This window comes from Felis catus, chromosome E2, assembly GCF_018350175.1.
Source record: "Felis catus isolate Fca126 chromosome E2, F.catus_Fca126_mat1.0, whole genome shotgun sequence".
In the NCBI taxonomy this organism is placed as follows: Eukaryota; Metazoa; Chordata; class Mammalia; order Carnivora; family Felidae; genus Felis; species Felis catus.
In genome coordinates, this window is record NC_058382.1 from 13,041,489 (window position 1) to 13,055,236 (window position 13,748).

General features: G+C 53.3%; 1 protein-coding gene across 1 annotated transcript in view; it reads right to left on the reverse strand.

The window, feature by feature from the left end:
* Positions 1–1,343: 1,343 nt before the first annotated feature.
* The window catches only part of POU2F2 (POU class 2 homeobox 2), a 32,879-nt gene continuing 20,474 nt past the window's right edge, over positions 1,344–13,748 (reverse strand). Inside the window, 10 exon segments of the mRNA XM_023245173.2 lie at positions 1,344–3,237; positions 3,495–3,568; positions 3,709–3,910; positions 5,138–5,204; positions 6,480–6,656; positions 6,758–6,906; positions 6,999–7,140; positions 7,375–7,488; positions 9,140–9,231; positions 9,320–9,425. Of these exon segments, the coding sequence (XP_023100941.2) occupies positions 2,906–3,237; positions 3,495–3,568; positions 3,709–3,910; positions 5,138–5,204; positions 6,480–6,656; positions 6,758–6,906; positions 6,999–7,140; positions 7,375–7,488; positions 9,140–9,231; positions 9,320–9,425 (1,455 nt within the window). The 3' untranslated portion in view covers positions 1,344–2,905.

Sequence of the window (13,748 nt, forward strand, 5' to 3'; positions counted from 1 at the left end):
CTTCCTCCTCTCCTCTCTGCCCCACTCCCCCCACATCGGGGTGGGGGAGAGGTCCCAGGTGGCAGGACTTGATGGGGAGGAAGCAGGATGAAGTGGGTGGTGGTGAGTCCTGGATTTTCTTTCCTTTTTTTTTTTTTTCTTTTTCTTTTTTTTTTTTTTTTGGTTTTTTTTTTTTTTTTGTGTGTTTTTTGTTTTTGTTTTTGTTTTTTTGGTCTAGAATCATAGTTTTTGTCTGAGTCATCTCCACCATGCCTTCCATGCTGCCTGTCTTCTCGGAGGGGTTTTTGGTCGTAATTCCTTTCACTTTGCTCTGCTCAAATGTCCTTCCTATCTGTTCAGGAGCCCTTGGCCCCCCTCTCCACCCTTGGGCTGGGGCCCAGGCCCTCTCGCCAGTCCCTTCTCTTCAGGAAATAAAAATGGACACACTCAGAGGTAGGGTAAGGGCAGGGAGTCGGTTCAGCGGAGAAGCTTACATTCCGGCGAGGACGGGTCGATGGCACGCCAGGCCCGGCGGTGCCAGGGCGGGAGGGGCGGCCACTCCGCCGCTGCCCAGACAAGGCACCCCGAGACCCCCGAAACAGCCGAGTCTCTGCCGTCTCCGTGGCCCAGCCCGACAGTTTCATCTCCCGGGTGGGAGAAGGGAGACAAGAAAGAAAGGGAGAACGCTGAGGCCTCGGGGCCCAGGGCGGCGTCCGCCTCTCCTCCGAGTGTCCAGCGGCACCCTCTGGCTCCCGTGTGCGCTGCCCGGCGGGGGGCCAGGCCTCTGATTTCCATGGCTCGCGTCCTTCACAGCAACACTTTGGTTTGAGGAGAGACACAGCAAGGTGGGGATTGAGAGGGGTGAGAGGGAAGCGAAGGAAGAGGGAGTGAGGGAAGCAGAGAGAGAACAGACTGAAGAGAACAGAAAAAGAAATCAAAGGAGGAATCAAACCGCCCGAAAGTTTGTTCGTTTTCCTTCATCCATTCTTTTTGCTTTCTCATTCCTTTCTTCCTGTTTTGTTTTGTTTTTGTTTTTTTTTTTTAAAGCTTTTTCAGTTGATTGGGGGGCAGGGAGCTTGGGGCTCTTCACCCCTGTCCCTGACCGCCCTCTCTCAGCCCTGCCCACCCGCTTCCATCCGCCCTGGCTGAGGGACAGGCCCTGCCCCAGCCTCCCCCTCCGGCTTTCCCGAAGACGACGTCCATGAGGTATTTGTGAAGAGAAAGAAGCGTCTGTCCTTCCATCCGCCTTGGGGACCAAGGGCCTGGACCACTGGCGCAGGGACTTGGTTCCACCTCGCGGCTCCTTCTTATTCTTGAAGAGTCCTCGTCTTCTTTCCCTTAAATATATATATATCTATAAATTCTTTTTTTTTTCTAGTTTTAATTTATTGTTTGTTTGGTTTTTTTTGTTTTTTGTTTTTGTTTTTTTTTGGTTCAAAACTTTGTTGGCCTCCACAATAGCAGGAGGGCAAAAGTGGCTCCCAGCGATGTCTCTCCTCTGTCCGTCGAGATGTATCCAGGGCTGGGCAAACGGGTCCAGCCAACACTCGAGGGAAGTCTTGTGGGAGTGGTGGCCACCACAGCGCCCTCTCGGATGGGGACCACAGATCATGGCACTGTCCCCGCCACATGGACCCTGATGGGGATGCCACCTCGAGGAACCCCACCACTGGGGTGCGTGCGTGTATATATGTGTGGGGGGGGGGAGGAGAGGAAGAGGCATCTGCCAGTATCAGAGGGGCACAGGGTGGGAAGAGCGAGGTGAGTTCTCTTTTTGGTTTCTGGTCAATGTCAAAGAACGTGAAGGATCCCACGGATAGGCACTGGAATATGAATTTTTTTTTTTTTCAGGGAAACTGACAGACGAGGATGGAAAAAAAGACAACTTGAATGCCCTCACCTCATCCCCTCTTGCCTGAAGCTTCCACCTTCCCCTGGGCTGGGGAGGGGGGTAGATTCCAGAGCAGAGGAGGGTGACAGAGTTGAGGGGGGACATGTGAGAGCTAGAACTTCGCAAAACAGCCTAGCCCACCCTTCAAAGGGAAAAGGGGGGAGGTACAAGGGCTGAAAAGTCATCCCAGGCCTGCCCCTGAACTCTCCCCTGGCTGGGGGAGGGGAGGAGGTTAAAGCGAGACCCCCTGCCCAGGTGGGGAGAGTTGGGGGTCGAGGGAAAGGGGGGACACATGGTAGGGACACATTCTGTTGAGCGCAACGCTAAAAATTCTGTACATCCTTTGGATGAAGCTACTGAATATTTGGTGTAAGGTTGTTCAGGCCCTTCTCTTTCACCTTCTGGAAAAGAACATTTGGCGGGTGGTTCTGGGCCCACCCCATCGGCCCCAGGCTGTGCCCCGTCTTCACTGGCCCAGGGCTGGGGGCTGGGGCTGGAGGCTGGCACATTCTCTTTTGCCTTCTCTGGCCCCCACTGGGGGAGGCAACGTTGGGGGTTGGCCCCACAGCCAGAGGCTCGGCGCGAGGTCCTCCCTGCAGAGGCTTCTCTGCCCCTGGCTGGGGTTCGTATTTGGTGTCGTAGCGGTGAGGGTGAGCACACTGAGGTCTGGCTCGCAACTGGTTTTTGGTTTGGTTTTGTTGGGGGATTTTTGGTTTTGGTTTTTGTTTTTCACCTCTGGTTCCTTTGGGGCAGCTGGTTTCTGTTGTGATTATTTTTGGTTTCTTTTTTGTTGGTTGGTTTCTTTCATTTTCTTTCCTTCTTTCTTTTTGTGTGTGTGTTTTGTTTGGGGTTTTTTTTTTTTGTGTTTTTTTTTTTGGTTAGTTGGGGTTTTTTGTTTTTGTTTTTGGTCTTTCCTCCCTTGTCACTCCTGTCCAAGGACCCTCCGCCCCACCACTGCTGGCCTCCTCGCCCTCTTCCCAGGCGGGGGACTGAGGTGGGGGGTCAGAGGAGTAGGAGGGGAGGCAAGGTGGGCCCTCACTCGGGCTTGGACCCTGCCTCGGGGCCCCCGGGGCCTCCAGGGGTCTGTGCTGCCGCCTCACTGCAAGTGGAGGAGGAGGACGAGGACGAGGAGGAGGACGAGGAGAGGCCTGGAGACTTGCTGGAGATGGAGGCTGCCACGGCCGCAGCCGCTGCCGAGACCAGGCCCACGCCAGGCGGGGCGCTGAGCAGGGGCAGCCCAGCGTGGTTCAAGAAGAGCGGCGAGGTCACCAGGCCGGGGCTCCCCGGGGCCGCGCCGGCCGCCCCCAGCACCAGGTTCCCGCTGCCGTCAAGGCTGGTAAGGGGCAGGGTTCCACCAGAGGCCAGGGCTGGTGGGGAGAGAGAGAAGCTGGGCTGGGGGCGCCTTCTGGCATCCTGCCCGCAGCGTCCCCTGTCTTCCCATCTGCCCCACTGAACCCCATCAGCACCCCTCACACCTTCCCCAAAGGTGAGATGGGTATGAAGAGGCGAGCGATGCAGTGAGCAGGGGCAGGATGGCATGGCTGGAGCAGCAATGGGGGGGGGGGGCTCGAGGCCCCAGGGGGCCAGGCTGGAGGCGATGGGAGTGACATGAGGCAGCACGCACCTTGGATAGTGGCCAAAGGGTTGTTGCTCATGAGGGCTGGACTCAGCCCGGAGCTCAACCCCACCATTGTGCTTCTGCAAGAGGCAAAGCAGAAGCGTTAGCAGGGGCAGGGACCCGCCGGCGGCAGAACTGGGGCGCGGCTCCCACCCGGGAAGCAGCGGCGGCGACCCTGCTTCTCTCCCCACAGCCTCCCTAACTGCAGCCGTCCACTTACCCCGTGCTGGGGTTCAGGCCCGACAAGCCGATAGCCGAGTGGCTGCCTTGAGGGCTGGGATTTGTGCTGTTGGTGGTGGCCGGGGGTGGGGGAGTGACAGAGGGGATGGAATTGAGGGGGGGCGCGGCCCCGCCCCCGCCCCCACCCCCTCCGGCTGTCCGGCTGGGGTGGAGCGTCCCCACAGCTGAGGATAAGGTAGTAACTGCCAGAGAGAGACAGAGAGATGGAGACTTGAGCTTCCACTCGTCCTCCTCAGAGGACCCCGGGTCGACTCCGGCTCGTCTTGCGGCCCAGCTCGTATCTCCTCCGGAGGAACAGACAGGCCTCCCGCCCTCTCTGCCCACAGCCCCGGTGACAGCAACCGCTAATCGCAGTGTGAGCAGCTGTCATGCACTGAGCCGAGCCCTGTGCCCAGTGCGCTCACACGGTGCGAACCCCGCCCCGAACCTCAGCGCCGGCTCCCCCTCTCCGGCGGACCGAACCCGGCGCCCTGAAGACCACGCCCTGTGGCTCCCTCTGGGGGCCAGGCAGGGGGTTGCGGCTGTGCGCACCGAGGAGGACGGGGCTCGGAGCCCAGACTCAGGCCAGACAGCCAAGGCAGCAATTTCCTGACTGTTATGCCCCACCTGTACCCTTGGACGAGTGCCTTTACCTCTCTGGTCTTCAGTTCCCTGATGTGGAAAATGGGCATAATAACAGAAGCTACTTCATTAAAAGGGTGTGAAGATAAAGTGAGTTAATATTCTTTCTAACGAGTTTAGATAGTGCCAGGCACACCCTCACTACTTTATAACCTTCCACTTATTATTTCTTAACGTGAGAAAAATCAATATGGCATGGGTTTTTTTTTATCCCTTTTTTACTTTATTTATTTCAGTAATCTCTACACCCAACGCGGGGCTCGATCTCACGACCCCAAGATCAAGAGCTACTCTACTGCCTGAGCCAGCCAGGCTCCCGTTACACATGCCCTGCCCCAGGAAGGCAGCAAGGGGGGCTTTATGCACAAGTAGCCGTGTGTACATGTATGTGTGTATTACACACACCCAAATACTTATACATACTCTTATATGTACATATTCATGTATATAGCTTTGTAGGCATTATACATTCACAATAATTTTATAAAAAAACTGAGGCTCAGAGAGGTAAAGTCACTTCTGGAGTTCACACAGTTTAAAATGTCAGGAACAGAACCCAAGTTCAACTTTTAGCAACCCCAAGCTTTTCTCATATGAAATCCTGGAGCAGATGAAACCTGAACTGCTCCCGCAAGGAGGGGTAAGGTCACTCTCTCCCCTCTGTGCCCCCTGCCTCCCTCATCCCCAAGCTCAGCCTTGAGGCCCACAGGCACCCTAAGCCACTAGAAAAACCGGTGCCTGCACTGTGTCCTCCCAATGCCCCGTCACGGGCTTCTGCCCTCCCTGACCTGTTGTGCTCAGACTGCTGGAAGCTTGGGACAATGGCAAGGTCCCGGCGCCCCCTTGGGGTGTGACCTGGGGAGAGAGGAAAGAAGGCATGGTTAGGCCACTTTCCCAGCAGCCCCCATGATACTCTCTGACGGTAAGACCCCCGTTCATCTGCCCCCAGGCTGGGGAGAGAAGGGGCTTTGGGCACAATGCTATGCTTGTATTATGCCAAGTTCTTTCCATCATATCTATCTTAGCATCTTCCTGAGTGATCCTGAGCCACAGGGAGGAAATAATCATCAACTGAGAGTGTTCCCCCACCTCTCTTCTGACACCAACCAGTCGCAGGTCTGAAGTGCACGCGTGCACATGTATGTGTGTGTGTGTGTGGGGGGGGGTTATGATGACCAGGGGTGTCTCTGCACCAGAGTGTTGGGATGTCACATTGCCTTGATTTTCTGGAACCACCCAGCAGCCTCCTTCTTGGCCTCCGCGCCTCCAGTCTCATGCTTCCATCAGCTCTAGAAACCTCACTCTTAATGTGACCCTCTCCCTCCTCAGCTCAAAACTCTTCCTCAGCTCCTCACCGCCTAAGGTTCAAGTTCGAGCTCCTCAGCATGTTACTTGGGAGTCTGGCCCCCGCCTATCCCCTACCCCTACTCATATACATATACATTCCTACTCCAACCACATTAAATTGCACTGGAGTTCCTCAGATTGGGCTCAGCACACCCAGGCTTCCAGGCCTTTTTGCACAGCAGCCCCTTGCCTGGGCTTCACGGGGCTGGCTACCTCTCCCTTGTCCTTTATAACTCAGCTCGGATGGTCCCTTCTTCCTCCATACCAGGGAGGGGTGGGACGCTCCTCTGGGCCCCTTGTTGCTCGCTGTAGTGTCGCAGCCCTTTCCGCACTAGATGCAATGAAAGGGTGTCCCGGTGTGTCTGATCCCGAGTGGGTCTGCGTGCTGCGGTGGGCCTGAGTGTATACTCAGTATGTAATGCTGTCCCTGCCTGCCTCTGTGTGGTTGTGAACCTGTGTGGGGGGGAGTACCTCCATCCCCTACCTGGGATCCATCCCTGTGAGGCCCCGCCCGGTGATAACTGTTTTTGGCTATGTCGGTGTGTGTCTGCGGGTGCCTGCATCTCTCACATAAGACCGCAGTTCCTTGGAAACTGTGTCCCTGTGTGACTATGCTTTATCCACGTGACAGACGGTCCCCAAGGGTGAGTCTCCCTGCCTCCGTGCCAGGCACTGTGGACAACCAAGTAGGCCTGGCTTCACAGAAGCGCCTGCCTAGGGGCGGGGGTCTCCCAGAGCCTGCCAGAGCTTTATGCCCCCACCCCCCAGAAGCGTTCTCGGTACCAGATGGGGGCTGTAGCTGGCCGGCTTCCCCGGGCTGGGCAACATGGGGGCTGCGCTGCAGGGGTTGATGCGTTTTTCCTTCTGGCGCCGGTTGCAGAACCAGACGCGGATCACCTCCTTCTCCATGTGCAGCTGCTCCGCGATCAGCAGGATCTCCTCTGAGGTAGGCTTCTGGTTCTGCGGGCAGAAGGGCTCCGTTAACCGCAGGTCCGACCCCCTCCCTCCTCGGCCCCCATCCCCGCCGGCCGTCAGGGCCGCCCTGGAGGCCGGGGTCTCACCGCTAGAAAACTCTTCTCTAAGGCGAAGCGGACGTTTGTCTCAATGCTGGTCCTCTTCTTGCGTCTCCGGCCGGGGAGCCCGTCGAAACCCAGGCTGGGGCTGCTCAGCTGGTTGGGACTGGGCAGACTTGAGTCCACAGACATAGTCTCTGTGCCCGGGAGGAGACGGGGAGCATGAGAGGGCGCCTCCAGCGCGCGCACAGCCGGCCGCCCGCTCTGGGAGCCCCAGCGCAATCCCAACCTGCGTCATTGAGCCACTTCTCCAGGAGGGGCTTGAGTTTGCACATGTTCTTGAAGCTCAGGTTGAGGGCCTCGAAACGGGAGATGGTCGTCTGGCTAAAGTCGTTGCCGTAGAGCTTGCCCATGGCCAGGCCCACGTCACCCTGGCCCAGTGGGGCGGGAATGGGAAGGCGGTCAGGGCCAGACCTCGGGGCCACACCCTGGCCCCGCCCACTAGCCGACTTCGGCCTCTCGTCCCGCCCACCACCTGGCCACGCCCCCCGGCTCAGGAGTTGGGTGGCGGGGGCCCAAGAGAGGCGTGGCCCGTGCCTCACCCACCGCCTGGCCAGGCCCGGTCACCCTCTGCCCGTAGCCCGTCCTGCCCGGTGGCCCCAGACCTGCGTGAAGCCCAGCTTGATGCGGCGCTGCTTGAAGGTGCGGGCGAACTGCTCCAGCTCCTCCAGGTCACTGGGCTCCTCGGGGTGGGATGGTGGCTCCAAGCATTTGGGGGGCTGCGGGTGCGAGAGGTGCGGGTCGGGCAGCGTGGGGCGGGTCACGGCCTGGTGGGGTCGGCAGGAGGGTGGGATGCAGGGCCGAGGACCGGGATGGGGCTCGGCAACGGCTGCGCGGTTCCCCCTCCCTCCCTCCCTCCCTCCCTCCCTCCCTCCCTGCCGTCCAGCCTCTTCCTGCTCACTCTCCTCTACCTGTCCCCAGGAGGCTGATCCACACTCATTGTCAGTCCCCAGCAAAGAGACACTCTGCTTCTCCACTAGGGTCCTCTCACTGCCTGGAACTCTCTGCACATACCCCCACCCCCAGCCTGCAAACTCCCAGAAAGGAGCAGCCAGCTCCTTTAATAATAATCCTTCATGATTCTTTACGGATTTCAACGCTCCCTCCTACCCATTTTTTTTTTAACACCCCTTTCAAAAACTATGAACTATTTCAGGGCTTTTTCCCCCCGTGGGGGGGGGGGTGGGATGCGGGCCATGGTTTTATCCTTCTCTCAGGCAGGGAATCAAGCACTGTGCTTGGTAACTCGGGCAAGTTTCTTAAAATCTCCCTGGGCCTCCATTTTCCCCTCTGCAGGATGGAAATAATCGTGGCTGCTCTACTGAACCCATGGGGTTATTGGGAGAATCCGGTTCAAGGTTGCAAATTAAGTGAAAGTATTTTTATTTTTACTTTTTTAGAGTGAAAGTATTTTTTAAAGTAGATGGGGAGGGTGACTGGGGGATTTACAAAGACGCAACTGCTCTCTCTCTCTGGAATGCTTCACTTGCCTAAAAATAAAAGATCTGAAGCAGGTGGTGAGTGCAGCCACGTTGGTCACAAAAATCCTTGATCCATTACCTGAATGCTGGGGCCAGATGTGTTTTGGAATTCAGAAATTTTGCAGGTTTTAGAAAGCCTACATGGGCACATATCAGAAATAAGGTGACCCCCCCCATCAGGGTCAAGGCATCACCCCATAATTGAACACATTAACAGCCCCCAGCAAAGCAGGACTATCACACAGGAGGGAGGAAGGAAAGCCATACTCTTTGCCCCAGGTCTAGAGGGGTTTGGCAGCCAAATGACTTCAGGTCTCACATCACAAAAACAGCTTGGTTTTCCAAGCATTTTGGATTTCAGAATTGCAGCTCAGCCCTGTATTAGTCCGTACATTGGGGGGGGGGGGGCTTTCTGAAATTGTTCATATTTTTTGAAAGGACTGTTAAAAAAATGGGTAGGAGGGAGCGTTGAAATCCGTAAAGAATCATGAAGGATTATTATTAAAGTCTAGAAGCCAGTCAGCAAACTGAAAGGCCAGGCCACAGCCTATAGGTTTTTTGTGTACTTAGGCACGTGTGCATTTTGGGACAGCAGGGGTCAGATCAAAATCATTCATCAGGTTTCTCAAAGGAGTCCATGTGTCTGAAAGGGCTAAGAGCCACTGGCCTGGCTGACTCCCCTCATTCTGTGGAGGAAGAAGCTGACCCAGACAGGGAGAGCAGCTTGACTGAGGTCCCATAGCAAATCAGTGGCACAGCAGGGCTGGACCCCAGATCTCCTGACTCCTGTCCTGGTCCTGATAGTTGTGGGGAGGGTCAAAGGGAGAGGAGGCCCTCTCCTTCCCACCCCTGCTCACCCAGCCTGGCACACGCGGGGGGACATTCTCACCTGCGTGGGCAGCCCGGCCCGGGGCTGGGAGGTCAGAAGAGCTCCCTGGGTTTGCTGAGGTAGCTGGAAGAGATTTGGCGTCGGTAGCAGGCCTGGAGAGACAAGGGGAATGCACGGGGTGAGGGGGGAGGGAGAGTTTTGTGGAAACACCGTCAGGGACCCATCCTGGTGGGACCTTACCTGGCTGACTCTGCTGGGCCTGCGGCAGCAGGAACTGAGCGGGTGGCTGGAGGTGGTGACCCGGCACAAGCACCAGCTGCTGAAGCTGGAGGAGCTGCTGTATGTCCTGGCAGGGAGGGGGGTGGACAGAAAGGCAGCCTGAGTCCTGGCCCGGCCCCATCTGCATTGCCTGCCCTGGCTCCGGGCAGCGGGCAGCAGGCAGCGAGGGATAGAACCTGGTCTCTGAATGGCGCCTCTGAGCTAAGGGCACCCAGGAGGCTTCCCCCAACCCCGTGGCTACCAGAGCGTCCTATCTGGGCTGTCCCGGGAGGGCTCGCTCTTTATTTACCTTTTCTTTCTTGAAGAAATATTTGCCTTGTCTTACATTCCCACAGAACAAATAGCATCGTTTAAAAATGTAAATCAGACCAACTCTTCCCTCCTTTTTAAAACACTCAAGGCAAATGATAATCATGTCTGGAATTACCTTTAAAACACTCCAGCAAATAGTGAGTGAGTAAATTGGTTCAACCACTTTGGAAGACTCTTTGGTAATGTTATGGTTTGAATTGTGTCCTCCCCTCAGAAGATAGGTAGGAATCCTAACCCCCAGAACCCTGGAGGGGTTCACATATATGTGAACCACATATATTTGTGCTCCATGTATATTTGTCAGATAAACCAACACTGATGCTTCATAATTTACTCAACAACTTTTATGCGCAGTTGAAAATTATGTGACTTAGAGTGACATTATTTTGCCTTCAGGGAAACAGAGGGATGACTCATGCCCCTCAATTCCTCCCAGCGCTATTATTATTCCAAAGACCAATTTAATGTCCTAGGAAGTAAACAAGCTGAGGAAAAGGTCAAGATGATCAAGGTAGAACTAAGTCTTCAGGATGGGTCCTAATCCGATATGACAGGTATCTATAGGGTAAGGGGGAGTTTGGACACAGAGACAAACATGCACAGAGGGCAGGCACTGTGAAGAGACCCAGAGACAAGACTGGCCAACCTGCCAACACACTAGCTTGGGACTCGGAGCTTCTAGAACTGTGGAATAATGTCTACGGTTTGTTGTTGTTGTTGTTTTTAAATAGGCTTCACGCCCAGTGTGGAGCCCAATGAGGGGCTTGGACTCACAACCCTGAGATCAAGACCCGAGCTGAGATCAAGAGTCCGATGCTTCACCCACGGAGCCACCCAGGCGCCCCTAAATTTCCGTTAAGACAGCCAGTTTGTAGTCATTTGTTAGGACGGCCCTAGCAGACAAATACTGGCACTGTTTATGAAAGCCGAGCCTACGCCTGCCTCATGACCCAGTGGTGCCACGCCAGGGTATAAGCCCCCATAAGTGCATATGTGTGCTCACCAGAAGACATGTATCATAATGTTCACGGCAGAACCATCTGTAATAGCCAAAACCTGAGGAAAGCCCAAGTACCCATCAAGAATCGAATAGGTTGGGGCGCCTGGGTGGCTCAGTTGATTAAACGTCTGGCTTCAGCTCAGGTCATGATCTCACTGCTCGTGGGTTCGAGCCCCGCATCGGGCTCTGTGCTGACAGCTCAGAGCCTGGAGCCTGCTTCGGATTCTGTGTCTCCCTCTCTCTCTGCCCCTCCCCTGCTCATGCTCTGTCTCTCTCTGTCTCTCAAAAAATAAATAAACGTTAAAAAAAAAAGAATTGAATCGGTAAGTAAACTGATTCACTGGAACAACGAGAAGGGGCAGTCTACAATCTATAAGAGCACACAGCACTATAAACTTCCCAAACATGATACGTGGAAGAAGTTAGACATGATAGAGAACATCCTGTATGGTTCCATTTGCATGATAGAAGTTTGGGAGGTGGAGGTTAGAAGGCATCCCAGGGGCTCCTAGGGAGCTGGCCAGATACAGTTCTCAATCTGGGTGCGAGTTACGTGGGTGCGCTCAGTTTGTGAGTGTCAGTGATCTGTGCACTTTTAGTATTTGTTATACTTCAATGAAAACATTTCAAAACCTTTTTATGCTCATTTATTTATTTTGAGAGAGAGAGAGCGAGCGAGCAAGGGAAGGGCAGAGAGAAAGGGAGAGAGAGAATCCCACGCAGCTTCCACACTGTCAGCATGGAGCCCAGTGTGGGGCTCGAACTCACAAATTGTGAGACCGTGACCTGAGCCGAAACCATGAGTTGGACACTTAACCAACTGAGCCACCCAGGTGCCCCCTTTTTTTAAGGGAAAGAGGGAGAGAAAAAAAAATCCAGCATCTCCACCAAAAAAGTGAGGAGATAGATGAAACAGGATTGGCAAACTGTTGATATCTATTGAGCTGGGTGACGGTACATGCAGTTCCTTATATCATACTCTCTACTTTTAGGTTTGAACATTTCCAAAAGAAAAAGCAAGACCCCCTTACACACACATACACAACACTCCGATGGCTTCTTGTAGCCAGAACAATACAATAAAAACTATTCATCTGATCTCTATGGTCCTTAATACTGAAACCTGTCCTAGTCTTCCTACCTCAGGACCTTTGCACGTGCAAAGGTTCCCTCTGCCAGGCAGTTCTAGTTCTTATATTCCTGGACCCTTCTTGTCACTCAGGTCCTCATGTAAAATCACCTCTTCAGAGATATCCTCCTTGATCATCTAATCTAAACCAGCCACCACCATACCTCCTGTTACCTCCATTTCACCTCCTTTATAAGACTTATCACTATCTCAAGGTACCTCTTTTTCTGTTTGCGCTTTCACAGTGCATCTCCCTCACTGGTAAGTCAGCTCCACGAGAGTGTGATCTTGATGGTTTTGGTCATCGTTATAATCTCAGCATCTAGAATAGCATCTGGCACCCAGTAAATACTCCACATATATTTGTCGAATGAACCAACACTGATGCTTCATAATTTATTCAACAACTTTTATGCGCAGTTGAAAATTATGTCACTTAGAGTGACATTATTTTGCCTTCGGGGAAACAGAGGGATGACTCATGCCCCTCAATTCCTCCCAGTGCTATTATTATTCCAAAGACCAATTTAATGTCCTAGGAAGTAAACAAGCTGAGGAAAAACATAAGTAACTTGACACAAATGGGTTCATTTCTTCAACATATAAAGAGTGATTACAAATCAATAAGAAAATAACTACCAATCCAATAGTAATCTGGCCAACAGGTCTGGTGATTGCCCAGCAAATACAAAATACATTCAATACAAATGAATGAAAAAATATTCAGATTCACTCACAAGAAGAGAAATATGGCTACAACTGCACTGAGATACTTTTTTTTTTTCTCTTATCAGATCAACAAAGAGAACAGCAGTGCATAACATGCTGTGTCGGGGTGTATGAGGAAGCAAACACTCTTAGGTGTCACTGGTGAGAGGATAATTTGGCAATGTCTGTCAGAATTACAAAGGCATATACCCTTTGACCCATTCCACTTCTAGGAATTTATCTTAGAGATACATTCACACTTGTGCAAAGTAATCTCTCTAGAAGGATATTCCTAGCGGCCTGCAGTGTTTTAGCAAAAGAGTGGAAACAAGCTGAATGCACAGCAGTGGGGAATAGGTAAATGAATTAGGGTGGATCTTTATGGTGAAATACTACGCATTCATGAAAAAGAAGGACACTCTTTGTGTCCTGATATGGAACAATCTCCAAGATGTCCTGTTGAGTGGAGAGCTCAAGAGGCATGACAGAGGGTATGATGTGCTGCTGTGTGTGTGTGTGTGTGTGTGTGTGTGTGTGTGTGTGTGTTTTAAAGTATATCTAGGTATTCCCTGGGTATGCGTAGACTATACCTGGAAAACTACACCAGAAACTGGCAAGACTGGTAAATCCTTCCGTATCTCGAGTTTTGAACATTTACCTAGCCTACATAAAGAAATAAAGCTGTCCCACACCCACTGACCCAATTGAACAGTCACTTCTGCCCAACATCCCTGTTTCTCCAACCATTCTTGTTTCGACTGTTCGAGGCAGTTCCCTGTCTACTGCAAAGGCTTCTGCCTTCTCCGGGTGCTTCGGAAAGTGGACAGAGTACCCAAATGCTCCTGACCTCTTGCTTTGTCACCCTAGCTGCCAGTCATCTAAGAATTCGGCTTAAGGGGTTTGAAGTCCCAATACTCTGTCCTTTGAAATTGTCCATTCTGCCTTCTCTTCCAAGACTCCTCCACCTGATAACTCACATGGCAGCCTCCCTTCCACATGAGGCCTGGCCCCCAAGTGAGTGAAGCTTGGGATTCAGCCCCTTCCCTTTACAAAGAACCCTTCCCAGTCCCCATACCTAATTTTGGTTTCATAATTTTGTCTTCTTTTTCTCAGAAAGGCCCTGTACACCTGGGTGGCTCAGTTGGTTGAGTGTCTGACTTCAGCTCAGGTCACGATCTCACAGTTTGTGGGTTCGAGCCCCATGTCGGGCTCTGTGCTGACAGCTCAGAGCCTGGAGCCTG